General features: G+C 39.4%; 2 protein-coding genes across 2 annotated transcripts in view; one reads left to right on the top strand and one right to left on the bottom strand.

Moving 5' to 3' along the window:
- Positions 1-4068, top strand: part of cmtm4 (CKLF-like MARVEL transmembrane domain containing 4) — a 20225-nt gene extending 16157 nt beyond the window's left edge. Inside the window, exons 3-4 of the mRNA XM_086289404.1 lie at positions 913-1011; positions 1349-4068. Of these exons, the coding sequence (XP_086145530.1) occupies positions 913-1011; positions 1349-1513 (264 nt within the window). The 3' untranslated portion in view covers positions 1514-4068. The remainder of the gene's footprint in view (positions 1-912; positions 1012-1348) is intronic.
- LOC147339118 (CKLF-like MARVEL transmembrane domain-containing protein 3) lies at positions 3566-14556 on the bottom strand. The gene is made up of 5 exons (XM_086289417.1): positions 14278-14556; positions 9113-9268; positions 8888-8983; positions 8687-8804; positions 3566-7105 (listed from the first exon to the last, which is right to left on the bottom strand). Exons 1-5 carry the CDS (start codon positions 14392-14394, stop codon positions 7077-7079), a joined length of 516 nt encoding a protein of 171 aa, XP_086145543.1. The 5' UTR covers positions 14395-14556; the 3' UTR covers positions 3566-7076.

The following is a 14556-nucleotide window of genomic DNA, read 5'->3' as shown; positions in this document are numbered from 1 at the left end:
GACTCGGCGGTCCATCTGCATCTTAAGGACAAAGGTCACTCTTTTGAGGATGCTAATGTTCACATTTTGGACAGAGAAGACAGATGGTTTGAAAGAGGAGTGAAAGAAGCCATTTATGTCCACTGTGAGCGACCATCTTTGAACAGAGGCGGGGGTTTATGACACCAACTGTCTGTCATCTATAATCCAGTTTTGAGATCCCTTCCCAGATGCCTTAACGCCCACTCACATCCTGGGCCATCTGACCTCAGGAAATCACATGATAGGGTGGAGCTAGGCTTCACAATGGGTTCACCCGAAACCCTGGCTGATTGTGCACTACACCCGTTTTCACACCTTGGCTCATGTGATTAGGTAGAGGATCATCAAGGGGTCCGTTGTCCCTCTTGGGGACTTAAAATCTGGGACTCTCCACCAGTTGCTCTTAGAACTGAAGAAGCTTCTCGGATAAGAGGTGAAACGTCTTCAAGGAAACTTAAAGAAGTCCTGACGCTTTTCTTTCCAAGCTCCTTAGACTAATGCAGAATACTCATGAAAATACTTATAAACTGAAACAAGGAACTAGTACTCAAAAATAAACAGTAATGAAAACCTGAGAACCAACAGAACGCTAAAAAACAACAAGAATTCAAAGTTCGTAACAGAGAAAACCAAAGAGGACCTGTGGAGCCGTAGACCACACGTGAATGCATTCAAATAAATTCAAACAATGGGGAACATACCATGTTAAAATGTACTTTATCAAAATATACATTTACTTCATATGTTATTTTAGTATTGCCCAAAACTGCCAGGTACTGAAAACATCCTGTGTTCAACATTTCATTGTTGTTGATTTAAATCACAGGTGATCCCAGTCTTATATAACATCACTAATTCAGAGCTGTGATCTTTGTTTTTGTCTTCCTGTAGGACCTCGTTAACACAGGTGCCAGCACCCTGTTTTTCTTCTTGTCATCTCTCGTGCTTGCTTGCATCAATCACAACACTGGAGCTGAAATAGCAGCAGTGGTGAGTACTGACTCTTTGAACTTCATCCAGTGGCATCCTGCCTAGATCTATAACAAAGGAAGCATAAACGTGTGTAGATATGGATGCTATTTTTGTGCCTTACTTTACTGCAGCATCACTGATTGATGATGTCCATAGATTTTGTTTCTTACTGACCAGGCTGCTAAATTTCCTACCACTGCACAGTTCTGTATATGTGTTTAATTACACTAATTTATGCACTTGTAGAAGTTTTGATATATCAGACAACCTCATCAGCTTATTGAGCTGTAATCACGTAGCTTTGACATTTGTTGACACGTAAATGGTTCTGCTTCCCGTTTCCACCTGTGTGCAGATTTTTGGCTTCCTGGTGACTGTCGTGTACGGAATAAACACCTTCCTGGCAGTGCGGAAGTGGCGCCGTGGCACTGGGTGTCAGGGGGTGGCTCAGGCCAGCGATTACATTCGGGCACGCACGGCATCGCGTGGCGAGGTGGAGCCACGACCTGAGCTTGCATGAGTGCTGGCAGACAATCAGGAAGACTAAGAGAAAGCCATGCTACCAGCAGCTGACTCTAATGGAAACAGCTCTGCCTTCAGAACAGTATTTCCACTCCAGTGAGACAGCCACCTTCGGCTCACCGCACGCTTTTGACTTCTCATCACAACACTTCAGCTGTGAATGAGGCTCCGTGGCTTTGTTCAGCAGCCGTCCTGGCTGCTCCTGCTGATACATAAACACTTAAGTAGAAAACCCTGGTCACATTTGACGGTGTGCTTTGTAAAACCCTTCATCTACATGTTTTTCTAAAGCATTTTGAAGGACAACTTCCCCTGAAAGGCTACAAAAAGAAAGCCTGACTTCTCCCCAGCTGTGCACCTACTCTGGCTCCAGTATATGTGTTGACTTTTGAGCACGCTTTGTCTTTCACTGTGAATGAAGTCCAGTAAAACAAGGTCAGCTTTTGTACAGTCTGCTTATGTCATGCCGCTGAAGTCTGTGGTAATAAATGTGATCATGAAATGAAGAAACCAGCGGACCAGCAACAAACCCTAACCTGCAGTCCAACCATGACTTCATTGTTCTTTCTCACAGCTTTTACCTTCTACCTTTGAGCAAGCCTGACATTTAATTTTTTAATTATACATGCGCTCATGAAAGTCTCCTTGTCCTTGTCTTGGCTAATCTTACACATCTTACTTTTACACATGACTTTTAGCCACTATAGCCATGCTGCATTTGCTGTCAGCATTTATGGAGTAAGTGCAGATTACATTCACTACATTAGTCCACAACACTTAAAATGGGGAAAAAATAACCAGTCCAGTCCAGTTGGTTTGACACAATAACAGGGACATAATTTTCAGCAGAGCTTAAAAAGTTTTCCTTATAGATGTGTGTTAGGTCTACACTGTGAGCCTGGAGGAGGTTATATCAAGCAATGATAAGGTAATCCGTATCTTAATTTTGCACACGTCCAACACTTCAGGTAACACAAATCTTAAAAGTACATCAGTGAGATTAATTTTAAAGCAAACATCAGTAGATGGCGTGGTTGAGACCAATGTCATTAGCCTAGACACTGCTTCTCAGGTACTGACCCTCCTATATTACAAAAAAAAATCACAGGGTGCCTCGACCTAAACACTGTGTTTCCTAATGCCTTTCTAAATATTAGACTTGATGAGTCTGTGGGGTGGAAACATGGTACATTTAGCAAATCTGTGGTTGATTGAAATGTTTGTATATGTATCTACAATGATATTATCCCACATTTCATGTATTATGATATCCCTATCCTTCATTACCCTTATAGCAGCCTCTGCAAAGCCCATCCATCCAATACTGATTTCTCTTTAATATTTTTCAGTTGGTCAGTGCACCTGAAGTAAACAGGAAGTTAAACCTTTGTCTACTTATTTAGCATCTGATCTTCTTTTAATGTACACTACAGTTAAGACCTGAACCTTATTCGGGCAAGTTGACTATGGCCCCCTCTTCTGGTCTTTATATGAAATGTATCTTTTTGTTGCGTCAGTGGATCGGGTGTATAGTCAGATGATTTTACATTAGTGTGTTTATAAGTGAAGGACCAGAAATGTATTTGACTGTGGATTTTTTTTTTAAATTAAGACTAATAAATGCCCTGAAGATGCTTGATTAACCAGGCATTTCTTAGATTTTAAATAACTTATGTTTTAATGCTGTTTCTCTTGGTTTGGTGATTGACATAGACGTATGAGAAGACAATCTTGTTCGTATTTATGTGTGTGTAACTTACTTTGATGGATTTGTTTTTGAGTAATACTATTACCATGTTCACTTAAGAATTTGTACAGCAACAAAATCACGCTATTGCATTATGCTATTTGGTCATATAAACCGACCATATTTGTCAAACGCTTATCAAGCTGCAGCTCTCTCTGTGTACGACTGTGCTGCAATATGTTACGAAATTTGTATTTATGAGAAAGAAAAGGCTTTCTGCTGGTTTGCAGGTCGTGACATAAACGGCAAACAATGATCCGATCACGAAGAAGTGTGGAGACTTCACACTGGTTTATAATGACATTATTGAAATGAAGACAGGTTTTTATTCAAACTTTTTTTTGCAAAAAAAAATCCAAAACCAAACAAAAACTAAACAAGCAGGCAACATACATCTACACTGGTTTTACAAAGGTACCCGTTTATAAAATGGTACTGTGTGGGGATGTTGTTCGAATGTTTCAAATAAACTGAAGGTTCTCCTACTTCTTGGAAAGAATAAATCATTTAAAACCATTTGGGAATGTTTGAAATGTGCACTTTCACAATGTCTGTACCCGTGTTACCTTTTTAAGCCTGTTTAAAGTTAAGGTTTAGGACAAGGGTGTCAAACATAAGGTCTGGTGGCTGGAATTTGCCCAGCAAAGACCCCAATCAGGCCCGCTGGATGACTTTGGAAAATGTGAAGAAGAACACAGTTTACAGTTTTTCCTACCCATGGCCAGTCACATTACACCAAAGTAATTAAATTACAGATTTCTGTAATTTTACACATTATTTCTTACAATCTAAGCTTGAAGAGTCGTGCTGAACGACTTATTTTATTTAATACAACAGCATTTCTTTACCATGTAGAAAAACTGAGACATAATTTTTAAATTGTTTATGTTTGTGTTGATATTTCAATGAGTGAATCCACAGTTACACTTTTTACACAGAGAAACTGGAATTTCACCGATCCAACCCACATAAGATCAAAGTGAACTCTATGTGGCCCACAATATAAAATGAGTTTGACATTCTTGCTTTTCACAGGGTATAAACGATCTATAACATCATTGCAGACGGGTTCATGGAAATCTTAGCTCTTATTTTGCATAGACCTGCAAGGTCTTTTTCTCATTTTGTTCATTTATTTCCACTCAACTTTAAAACATGAAGCTACAGCTGTAACAGATCCATAAAATTTACCGCACTGAAAAATGCGGGAAATGCCATGGTGGCCAATTCCCAGTCATTTGTTTTTAATTCAGTGCTGCTGTAGCACTCGTGTAGATTTCATTAACAGTCACTGTGGCGTTCTAGTGCATCTAATTTGTCAGTAGTGGCAGTGGATGGAGAGAAATCATACATCACACATGCAAATAAAAAAAACACATACAATGATTTATATAGCAGATATTTAGAATTTCTCAAAGTAATACTGCATTAAATGGTTTTAATAAACTGCACACACATATGCACATATGAAGAAATAGCACACAAACAACAAAAGAGCAGGAAGTCGACAAAGTGTGTTACCTTAGTAAGTGTGTCAAAGTAGCATGATTTCTAATGTCTTCAAGCACATCACAGAAACTCATATGAGGAAATAAACATAAGATAAACAAAGGTTATCCTCAGATTGTAAAATAGGCTTTTATAAATCTACCACAGTTGGACAGAGGTTGTAACCAGCCAACCATTCTCTTCTTGTAATATAGGCTACAAAATTTTTTATAACTTTGTTTCCTAAAATGTCAAAACACTGTGAAAAATGTGAATCAAATTAGAATGAAACTGATTTTAGCTCATTCAAACTCTGAAAAGGAGGAGACACAAACCTTTTGGGGTTACAACAAGAAAAAAACAAAAAGAGACCTACCAAATCAAGCATGCGTTGCTACGTGCTCTGGTAACCACTCTTAAATAAGGCACGAGCCAAAATTAGCTTTATTTCATTTAGATTTTTAATTTAAAAACAACTTTTGTTTTTTTTACATGAGCTCATTTTGAGTTTGATGCCAGTAAAATGTTACAAAGCTGTCATTACAGGGGCAACAATAGACGGCAAAATGTTGTAAATTTGTGCAATCCAGAAAGAAATTTGGTGCTCAACACATTAGGTTAATTAGTAACATGATATATGAAAAGAGCATCCCAGAGAAACTGAGTCTTTCAGAAGTAAAGTTAGGAAGGGGTTCACCTGATCCAGAGAAATCTGGACAAGGCTGGAAACCAGTACCGAATGTTTGTGATCCTTAGTTCTATAATGGAAATCGATGCATGGGCTTTGGGTAGACACTAATAATCAAAAATTTAGCACACAAAGCAAGAAAAAAACATTCAAACAAGCGGCAAAAAATGTTTCTGCATTCTATAAGCATAGCTCATTTAATATAGACTCAATCGGAAAAATAAAGTCAAAAGGGAGCCTGGGGCAGGCCTATGGGCTCCCCTAGTGGTATAGTTGCACATCTGTGAAGGCATCATTTATGCTGAACGATAAATCAGGTTTTGGAGTAACACATTCTTACATCCAGCTGTGTCAGGTATTGCCGTGCATTACTAAGCGAGACTAGGCTAAAACACATTCTGTACATACATATTAAATTAGGGGCAACCTAATGGCTCAGGGGGTTGGGAAGCACATCTGTAACCGGAAGGTCGCCGGTTCGTTCCCCGGGCCTCTGTCAGTCTACAACTGTAGCTGCCTCCACCAGTGTGAGAGTGAATGAATAGTGGAATTGTAAAGCGCTTTGGGTGCCTTGAAAAGCGCTATATAAATGCAATCCATTATTAAAAGACTTTGGTTGGTGAACTGGCCTGCTTGTAAACCAGATCTGACATCTATTAAAAACATTTGGAGCACTAGAAAACAAAAATACAACAAAGGAGTTGTTAAGCTTCTGAAAGTAACAAAGGGAAAGCAATTTATCTCCAAAAGCATAGCAAGTTGACTCCTTAGGTCCCTTTTAACAGACTACAGAGCAGATGCAACGCAGCTGAGTTGTAAACACGCCCCCTTTACAGTTTTTTTAGGAAAAGCTTTGCTGTAATCAATCTCTAAATGAGCCTACTGCTTTCAAGTAAATAAGAAGAATTCTGAAAGCAGCATCTGATGCTTAAAATTAAATATAGGGTTTAAATGATTTGTATATCTTTGCATTTTACACAGTGTGCAAACTTTATAGGAAACAGGGTTATAAACATGCTGTCAATTTAATAAAGGATAATTAAGCAGGCCTCCTGGTCTGAATTCCTGTTACAGCATCATTACATTATTAGTACATTGGTAAACATTTATTCAATAAGGCATTTTGCAGTGTTCTAGTGTGCAAACATGTAAACAGGGCTAGAGCATTTTCCCCTGATTTAGACATAATGCATGCACGTTTTGATGTTAATAACTGCTTCTCCATAACATGAGCAGAAACAGTTTCACAGCTTCAGGAAAGTGTTGGAGTGATAGTAGCTCTTACATTTGTGGCAAATGATCTAAGACACTGGAAGTAAACTTGAACATGAAAAAAGAAAAGAACATGTTTTATAAACTTTGTGTAACAACCAATAAAACAGAAGGCTGGCGTGTTTGATGCATCAGTTTAAAAAGTATTTTTTCTAATGTGTGAATTGCACTAAAACCTTCTTTGTTCGTGTTCGGCGACCTGAAACTGACCAACAATGAGTCTGACCTTGATACACAGTGTCCTTCTGTAACTCTATTGCACAAAACCAGGCAGGTGTTTGCAAATATCTGCTCGGCAGTGTTGATTTTTACTACAAAGGTTGAGACTGCATGATCACACATCTTCTGCCAAAGATCCCCACAGTTTCAGTCTGAGTCAGAGTCTGAAAATTCATCTACAAAACAAAAAAAGAGAAGAAAACTCTGCGTCAGACGGAGTATCACTTCTCTGGGTGCACTTTCTGTGGACGAGCTACATCAATAAGGAAGAAAATAACAAGCGCACAAAACGTGGTGCACTTGGAGAAAGGCATTTTTTATCTTTTGAACATAGAGAACTGTCTAAGGGTGCCAGTTTTGTTTTCATTAACAGAGTGCACGCTTTAAGGAATGAAATGAAACTTTTTTGTTGAAAGGGTTGGTTCATGCTTTGCACAAAATGCTTTGCACAGTGGGATCAGACATCAAAGTGAAGTTTATAAATGATCCATCTCTGAATGTGTGCTGCCACCTCAGTGTGGAAACAAAATACTTCAGTTATGGCACTGAAAGCATGCAATTAAAAACATGTTTACCTGAACAGTTTACAGGTCCAGGTGTGTCATTCAATTCAATTCAGTTTTATTTATTTAGTGGCAAATCGCAATAATAATCACTCCAAGGCACATACTCTCACTGGCCACTTTATTAGGTACACCTGTTCAATCACATGGGGGCAGCCCGCTGTCAAGGTGATCTGCTAACCTTCACAGTGAGGTGGAAGTTGATTTAAGTGACTCTGAATGTGCTATGGTTGTTGGTATTTATTTAGATCATCCCTAGGTTTCACAGAAAATTGTTCAAAAAAAGAGAAAATATCCTTTGGCTGAAAATGCCTTGTTGATGCCAAAGGTCAGGCGACCACACTGGGTATCACTCCTGTCAGCTAAGAACTGGAAACTGATGCTACAGTTGACACCAGACCACCAAAATTGTACAATATAAGATTAGAGAAATGCTGGCTGGTCTGATAAGTCTCTACACAACATGAAAGCATGGACTCATCCTGCCTGGAATCAACGATTTAGGCTGGTGCTGGATCTGTAATGGTGAGGGAGATATTTTCTTGGCACAATTAGCAGCAAGTTCATTATAGTTTACTAAAACTAAACTAAAAACTAAAACTAGATGTGAAAAAATGAAAAATCAAAGTTTTTGTTTTAGCTTAGTTTAGTTTAGTTTAGTTTAGTTAAAAACTTCATAACGACTTGGCTGATGAGGCGATGATGGATATGTTCACTGAGATTCAGGTTGTCTACAAGACTGTGAGTCAACTGCTTTCAAACCGTTAATTGTTTTCATTATTTTATAACAATAAAAGCTAAACTGAAACAAGAAGTTCAACTCTGGAAAGTAACTGGATTGAGACTGGATTGAGACAAGCAAAAAGTCAAAATGAAATGAAATAAAGACTAACTAGAAAATGTAACTATAATAACTCTGCTTGGAATTACAAATATTATCAAGTATTATTGCTGATCATTTCCATCCCTTTATAACTACAGTGTCCATCATCTGATGGATGCTTCAAGCATCTGCCACAAAGAAGAAAGAAGAGGGTCCAAAACACAACTACCAAGGTGTAACTAATAAAGTGACCAGTGAATGGACCTGTACTCAGAGCCTGCATAAAAACTAATTTTATTTTTACCTTTTTCTCTCCTATTATGAAACTACATTAAACATGTACTTATATGTACATGAGGTGACTTTGTTACCTTGCTGTCTTGACGGTTCCTCGTTGGACTCCCCTCCTTGCTTCAAGAAACTGGCCAGCTCATTAAAAATGAAATAAAAATCTACGGCAAAAACAATGGTGGCGATGAACCCAAATATCTGCAAAAAGAGGCAAATACAATGTGAATACAATGCCAAATGTATTCAGTTATGGACTATGCTGATGATGATGACAGCGTTACCCCAGCAGCCTTTGAGGAACCGTCTGAGTATCTGGACACTGCCATTATTGAGATGATGAAAAAGATAATGGAGGCAGTCACGCATCTAATGAAATCCTTTGAGAGAAAAACACCGGAGCTGATTCAGAGACACAATCAAACACTACACGACTAATTTCTTCATTTAGCGCCGCAAGATCATGCGGGGCAAAGTTTCAAGGTTCTTTCTGAAACAGCTGCTCTCACCGTTAGAGGCCAGCAGAAACCTTTAAACCTCTCGTTGAATTTGGTGGAGTAACCAAACAGCAAGAAGAGAGAAGCCAGGAATGCCAGCAGGGGGACGGTCACAAATGCTGCTGCCGAGGATCCAGCGAAGCACACGAATGATATAAAGGACAGACCCTAAAAAGAGCAAGACAAAACAAAGAGAAATAGAAAATAAGACAACTCTTTGGCATTTGAAATAAAAAGTTTAAGACGCCAGATGGTGTGGAGTTATTTCCAAGTAGGATTCTCCAAGTCAGATCTAAATAATGAACTGTAGCAGTGCCCCGAAGCTGTTAGTCTGTGTGAATTACAGCTTCAGGCCCACTTCCTGTAAGGAGATACAGCTGTTAAAAGCTATTCACACAGGCTTCTACTCCGTCACCCTTCTCTGTATGCCTCCCACATGTATGCTTGTGCAAACATCCACAAAACAAACGCAGCTAAAATAAAGGAAAATGTTTTATTGGTTTTTATTAATCATAAAGACGAGACGGCCGAGCCCGCCTTGTCTTTGAAGCTCCCCACAGGAAGAGCTGGACACACCACATCAGCACAAATGAAGGCGAGCCCAGACGCTGTAATCTCAAACAGCCACGGCCATCTTGTCTTTGTCTCAGTCAGTTTTCCCACACTAGCCTGATCGTAGGAACTCTAAACCCAAACTCCTGCAGCTATAAAAATGCTGCTACCGAGCGATGTAAAACTTTCCTGTAAGGCAACACTTAACAGTAAAGTTTTGAATATATTCTGTTACAGTGTGGCTGGACTCGTGTCAGTAAAAAAGAAAAAAATTATTGTTTCGATTATAATTATGTAAAACTAATTAAAAAGAAATGTTACAGTTAAATTAAAAAGAATCACTGGGAAAAAGACACTGATTAATAGATTATCAATTAACAAATCTTTTCCAACCTATACTGGCCAGTTTCATTCTAAACACTGACAACATCCAAGAAGAAAAATTATTCAAATATGCCATGAGATATTTATGGAAGACATTTATTTCCTGTGAGTGTGAATCTGTAACCTCTCAAAAACATCCATCATGCATTACGTACCGAGCTGAGAAGCCTCACAATCTTTAGGTGGCACGCTTTGCCTCAACATGTGCCTCTTATTAACAGCTTGTTTGCATTTTGGAAACATGTCAAACACTACACAGTCCTGTCTTTTACTGCACATTAAATGTAGACCCTGTGGTTACACAGAAAGACACAGTGGTCTGACACACTATGTACGGTATTGCATGCTCAGCAGATGCATATATGAGCCTGCCTGATATGTCCAAGCAGCGCAACAGTGGTATTATGGTATGATCTATTTTCTTTAGAAGCCTCGTGTGTAACATTTGAGTTCAGCGACTGTGGACTTGTGTCGTATTATTTGAAATCTTTTTAATCAGAAAGACAATCGCACACAGATGTGTGAGTTCATTCAAAGGTTTCCCAACTACTGCAAGGACGTTTAGCTTACACAGCAACTTAAAGCAAATGAATTTAGCTTCATACCTCGTATCATACCTTTACCACTGAGATAAAAACGTAACATTTGAAAAGGCCACCCTTCATTCAGACTTGGCCCTCATTTTTATACCGGTGGATTATTGTTTGTGGTGCTGAGGTGAAGGAGAAAACATTTTTAACTGTTTGGCATTTAAACAGTTGCTTCAAAAATCAAATAAGCAAAGAGTTGGAAAGTATAAGAAACAGATTTTAAAATCTTGAAAATCCTGCAAAGCATACCACTCACATACAGCGAGATGCACTGACATGCTTCACTTGTGAAAAGTTTAGGAATGGACTCACTGAACAGAAGTGCTGCATAGTATATCACAAATCTCCTAAAATAAGCCTAAACCAGGCGTGGTATCTCACCTACAGTCCAAGTAGGACACACTTCTGACTTCTACTGTTGACAAAAGTCTTGTGTTGCCCTTGATTTCTTTATATTTTGCTAGCAAAATGTGATTTAGATGGAAATACAGTATGTAAGGCAAAAACAGTTTGTGCAGTTCGAACAAGCCTGAAGGTTAATATTTGATATGGCCACCTTTACTCTAAGAACAGGCTGAACTCTCTTAGGCAAGCTTTCTTGTCATTTCTTTAAGTCTTTGGATGTTGGCTGGCTTTTTTTCTGTTCTCTGTCAAGATGATCCCACACGGCTTCAAAAATGTCGAGATCAAGGCTCTGCGAGGCCAATCCAGGACTGATAGTGTCTCATTGTCTGTTTTTCTATCCAGGTATGATTTTACTGCACTGTGTTTTGGGGTGATCGTCATGCTGAACAATGAAGGTGTTGCCAGTCACATGCTTTGCAGATGGTGGATCAAAATCTAATGGTACTTTTCTCTCTTCATAATTCCACCAATTTGGTCAGGTTCTCCAACATCAGCCCCAAACCATGACAGAGCCTCCACTTTGTTTCACAGACACTCACTGTTGTACCTCTCTCCTCCCCACTTCCATTTAAACAACCAAAAATATCAAGTTTGGTATTAACACTACATCAGACCTGTTGCCACTGATTTTCAGTCCACCTCTTGCATGATTTGGCATACCTCACTCTTTTCATTTGTCCACCACTTGTCCAGTTTTCTGAGATTTTTTTTAAGGACACACTGCACATCATGCTGAGATATGCCAAGCTTTCAGCCAATAGTTCTGTGAGAATCACCTTGTTTGTGCAAAAATTTAATTTTATCTCTATCAAGCTGTCTTATCGTTGGCATTATTAAAGATTCGACCACAGAAATCGAAACAATGTATTTTTGCGACAGGCTGCTAATAACAAAGAGGCTAAAGATACAACTGTTTCTTGGCTGAGTATTATGTGGTTTAAGTAAAATAAATCTGAAAATGTTTAACTACTGGGGCTGTCCAAAGAAAAACTTTTAACAAGCCTGGCACTAGAGCAGGGCGATATGGCCAAAAATATTTATCACGATATATATTTGAAAATTTGCGATAACGATATAACTGACGATATAATTGATGCGAGACAAAATACAACTCCACAACATTACTAGCGCAAAAAGACAACCTTCCATTTATTTTCACGTAAACAAGAAGCTGGTTTTTATGTACATTAAAGCTTTATAAAAATGTAACAGTGCAAATGCAAATTCCTTGCTGAAAGTTGAACCCAAAGGTATTTCCAGTAGAAATGGGCTGACATATCCTGAGCATAACCATGTATAATATCCACTGAAGTTAAAAAGAGGTGCTTTGCAACATTAAACTGCAGTGTGCAGTACGCATTTTTCGGACCATAAGGTACACGGGATTATAAGGCACATTAAGCGAAACAAAGCAGTCAGATAAATCAAACTTTATTAAACTCATTCTTCTTGCTTCCTCCACTTCTGTACCATTGATTCATTAATGTTGAATTCTCTGGCAGCTGCTCTATTCCCATGTTGTTGCAGTATATTAATGACTAACCTGGTATTGTGGATGGATTATCTCAGTTGTTCTCCTGACTGAAGTTTGGTCCGTTTACAGCATCCTGCCATGTGATTGCATTTGTCTCTAACCATGAGGAACCTTCACGTTAACTTTTATAAGTGGAAAAGTGTTAGTGTTCGTCCTCCAGCTTCACTGTTTATGTTATGTTAACATAGCTGTGTCGCTAGCGATCACGTAGCACATCATTATATATCAGCTAGCCCAACTTCAGTAACCCTAAAAACGTCACTGCTGTTTAGTTTCCTGTCTTCATTTATGTTGGAAGTGATAGCAGAGCTGTACGTTTGATTTTTTTCAGAAATCTCTCAGTCAGAACATGCTATATCATGCTTAGGTAACTAGCGAAACTAGCGAGCTAACTTCCGCTAGCTTCCTGCTAACTTCTAACTCCGTTAAATGTAATAACTTTTGTTTTCATGGATGCCTGGAAGTTAAACTTTATAGTTACACTTGGTAAAGCAGCAATGCTGATCGTTTTATTAAAGATCAAAGAATTTAGACAGTTTTCAACTCTCAGTGATGCTGCAGTGTTCGTTTGACCTGAAGTCAAATATATGGAGTTTGGGACCCAGATTACTCCCAGATTTAAGAGCATCTTAGTCCGACAAATACGACAATAACAACGGCCGCTTGCATGTTCTGCAAAAAAATGTGCTTTGTTGTGTATCTGATGGACAAATACCAAACCAGTTCCACATCACGGAAGTTGCACCATTTTTACAAACCAACAATCGGCCATGTGCCAAAGGCACTGCGCATGCGCGTTTTACTCCCATTCTATCGCGATATTTCATTTTCCTATCGTTGCCTAACATTATACCGGTATTACCGTGAACGGTATAATATGGCCCAGCCCTACCTGGCACTACTGGTCACAACAAATTCTGGCTCCTTCAAGAATATAGGAAATATAAAGATATTAGGGTTGGCTAAAGACTTTTGCACACTACTATCTGGGTCTTGTTTAACGTGGGTTACAGGCCATTCCACGCTGTGAAGCAGCAGTAAAGAGACTGCGCTTTGTGTGGGAGTGTAGAGCTGTGCTCCAGGCGACATACAGAAAAGGATGTGACTGCGGGGAAGATAACTGCTCACTCACAGCCCAGCATGAGCCGAATGTCACATGACACAGTTTGAGGGTTTGCAGCGAGAAGACCCTTCCCACAAATAACTCGCGATGCTGGTAATCTCACACTAACACCATGGCGCAAGTTTTTTTTCAGTATTTGGTTTGTTGAAATCGACAATAAAAACCCAAGTTCTTCTCAATATATTTGAACTTGAAATGAATTGTGCACAAAAGAGAGCCTGGAATTACACCGTGGTTTACTTGGATCATTGACAGCGTGGACAACAGTGGTTACCTCAGGCTTTTCACCGCGTGTCCATCCAAACCAGTACGATCCAGTATAAAGTCAGTCAGAGTTTCCTAAGCTTGTCTCACGGCTGCTTTAAACTTACTGTTCTTTCCGTTTCTAAAGGAGACCTAACGGAAACCGAGTGAACCTAAAATGACAGTTAACCAAGCTTTTAAAGTTATTTCTGAATGTGCGCTGAAATCAACACAGTGCAGTGTCTGCAAAAACTGCCAGAAACTACCCACAACTCTGCGCCTTTGGTGAAACAACGGTCCACTGGCGCTCAGATTTGCTGGCCTGGCTCATCGGGTCATTTCTTACCACTTCAGCAATAAGCAGCATTCCTTTCCTGGATGTGACGAACTCTTTGCTGGGAAGAATGGACTTCAGGACAGCCTGGGGCGGCCGGTTCGAGCTGGGAGCCTCGATGTCCCCCATTGTTATGAAAAGAAAAACTCTCCTCGAGCTCCGGGCTGCTCAAACTACAAGTACTGCAGCGATTTTAGTGCAAAATAAACACACACACACACACTCAAATGAGATATGAGGAGGCGTGAGGCTTCTCTGAGGTGGAAGCGGAAACAATGACAAGCTCGGAAA

This window comes from Aulonocara sp. 'chitande type north' Nkhata Bay, linkage group LG1, assembly GCF_057382095.1.
Source record: "Aulonocara sp. 'chitande type north' Nkhata Bay isolate Kocher_YH1m ecotype deep benthic linkage group LG1, A_spYH_male_GT1.1, whole genome shotgun sequence".
In the NCBI taxonomy this organism is placed as follows: domain Eukaryota; kingdom Metazoa; phylum Chordata; class Actinopteri; order Cichliformes; family Cichlidae; genus Aulonocara; species Aulonocara sp. 'chitande type north' Nkhata Bay.
The sequence above is the reverse complement of the archived record's forward strand: the minus strand, read 5'-3'. Positions and strand labels throughout refer to the sequence as shown.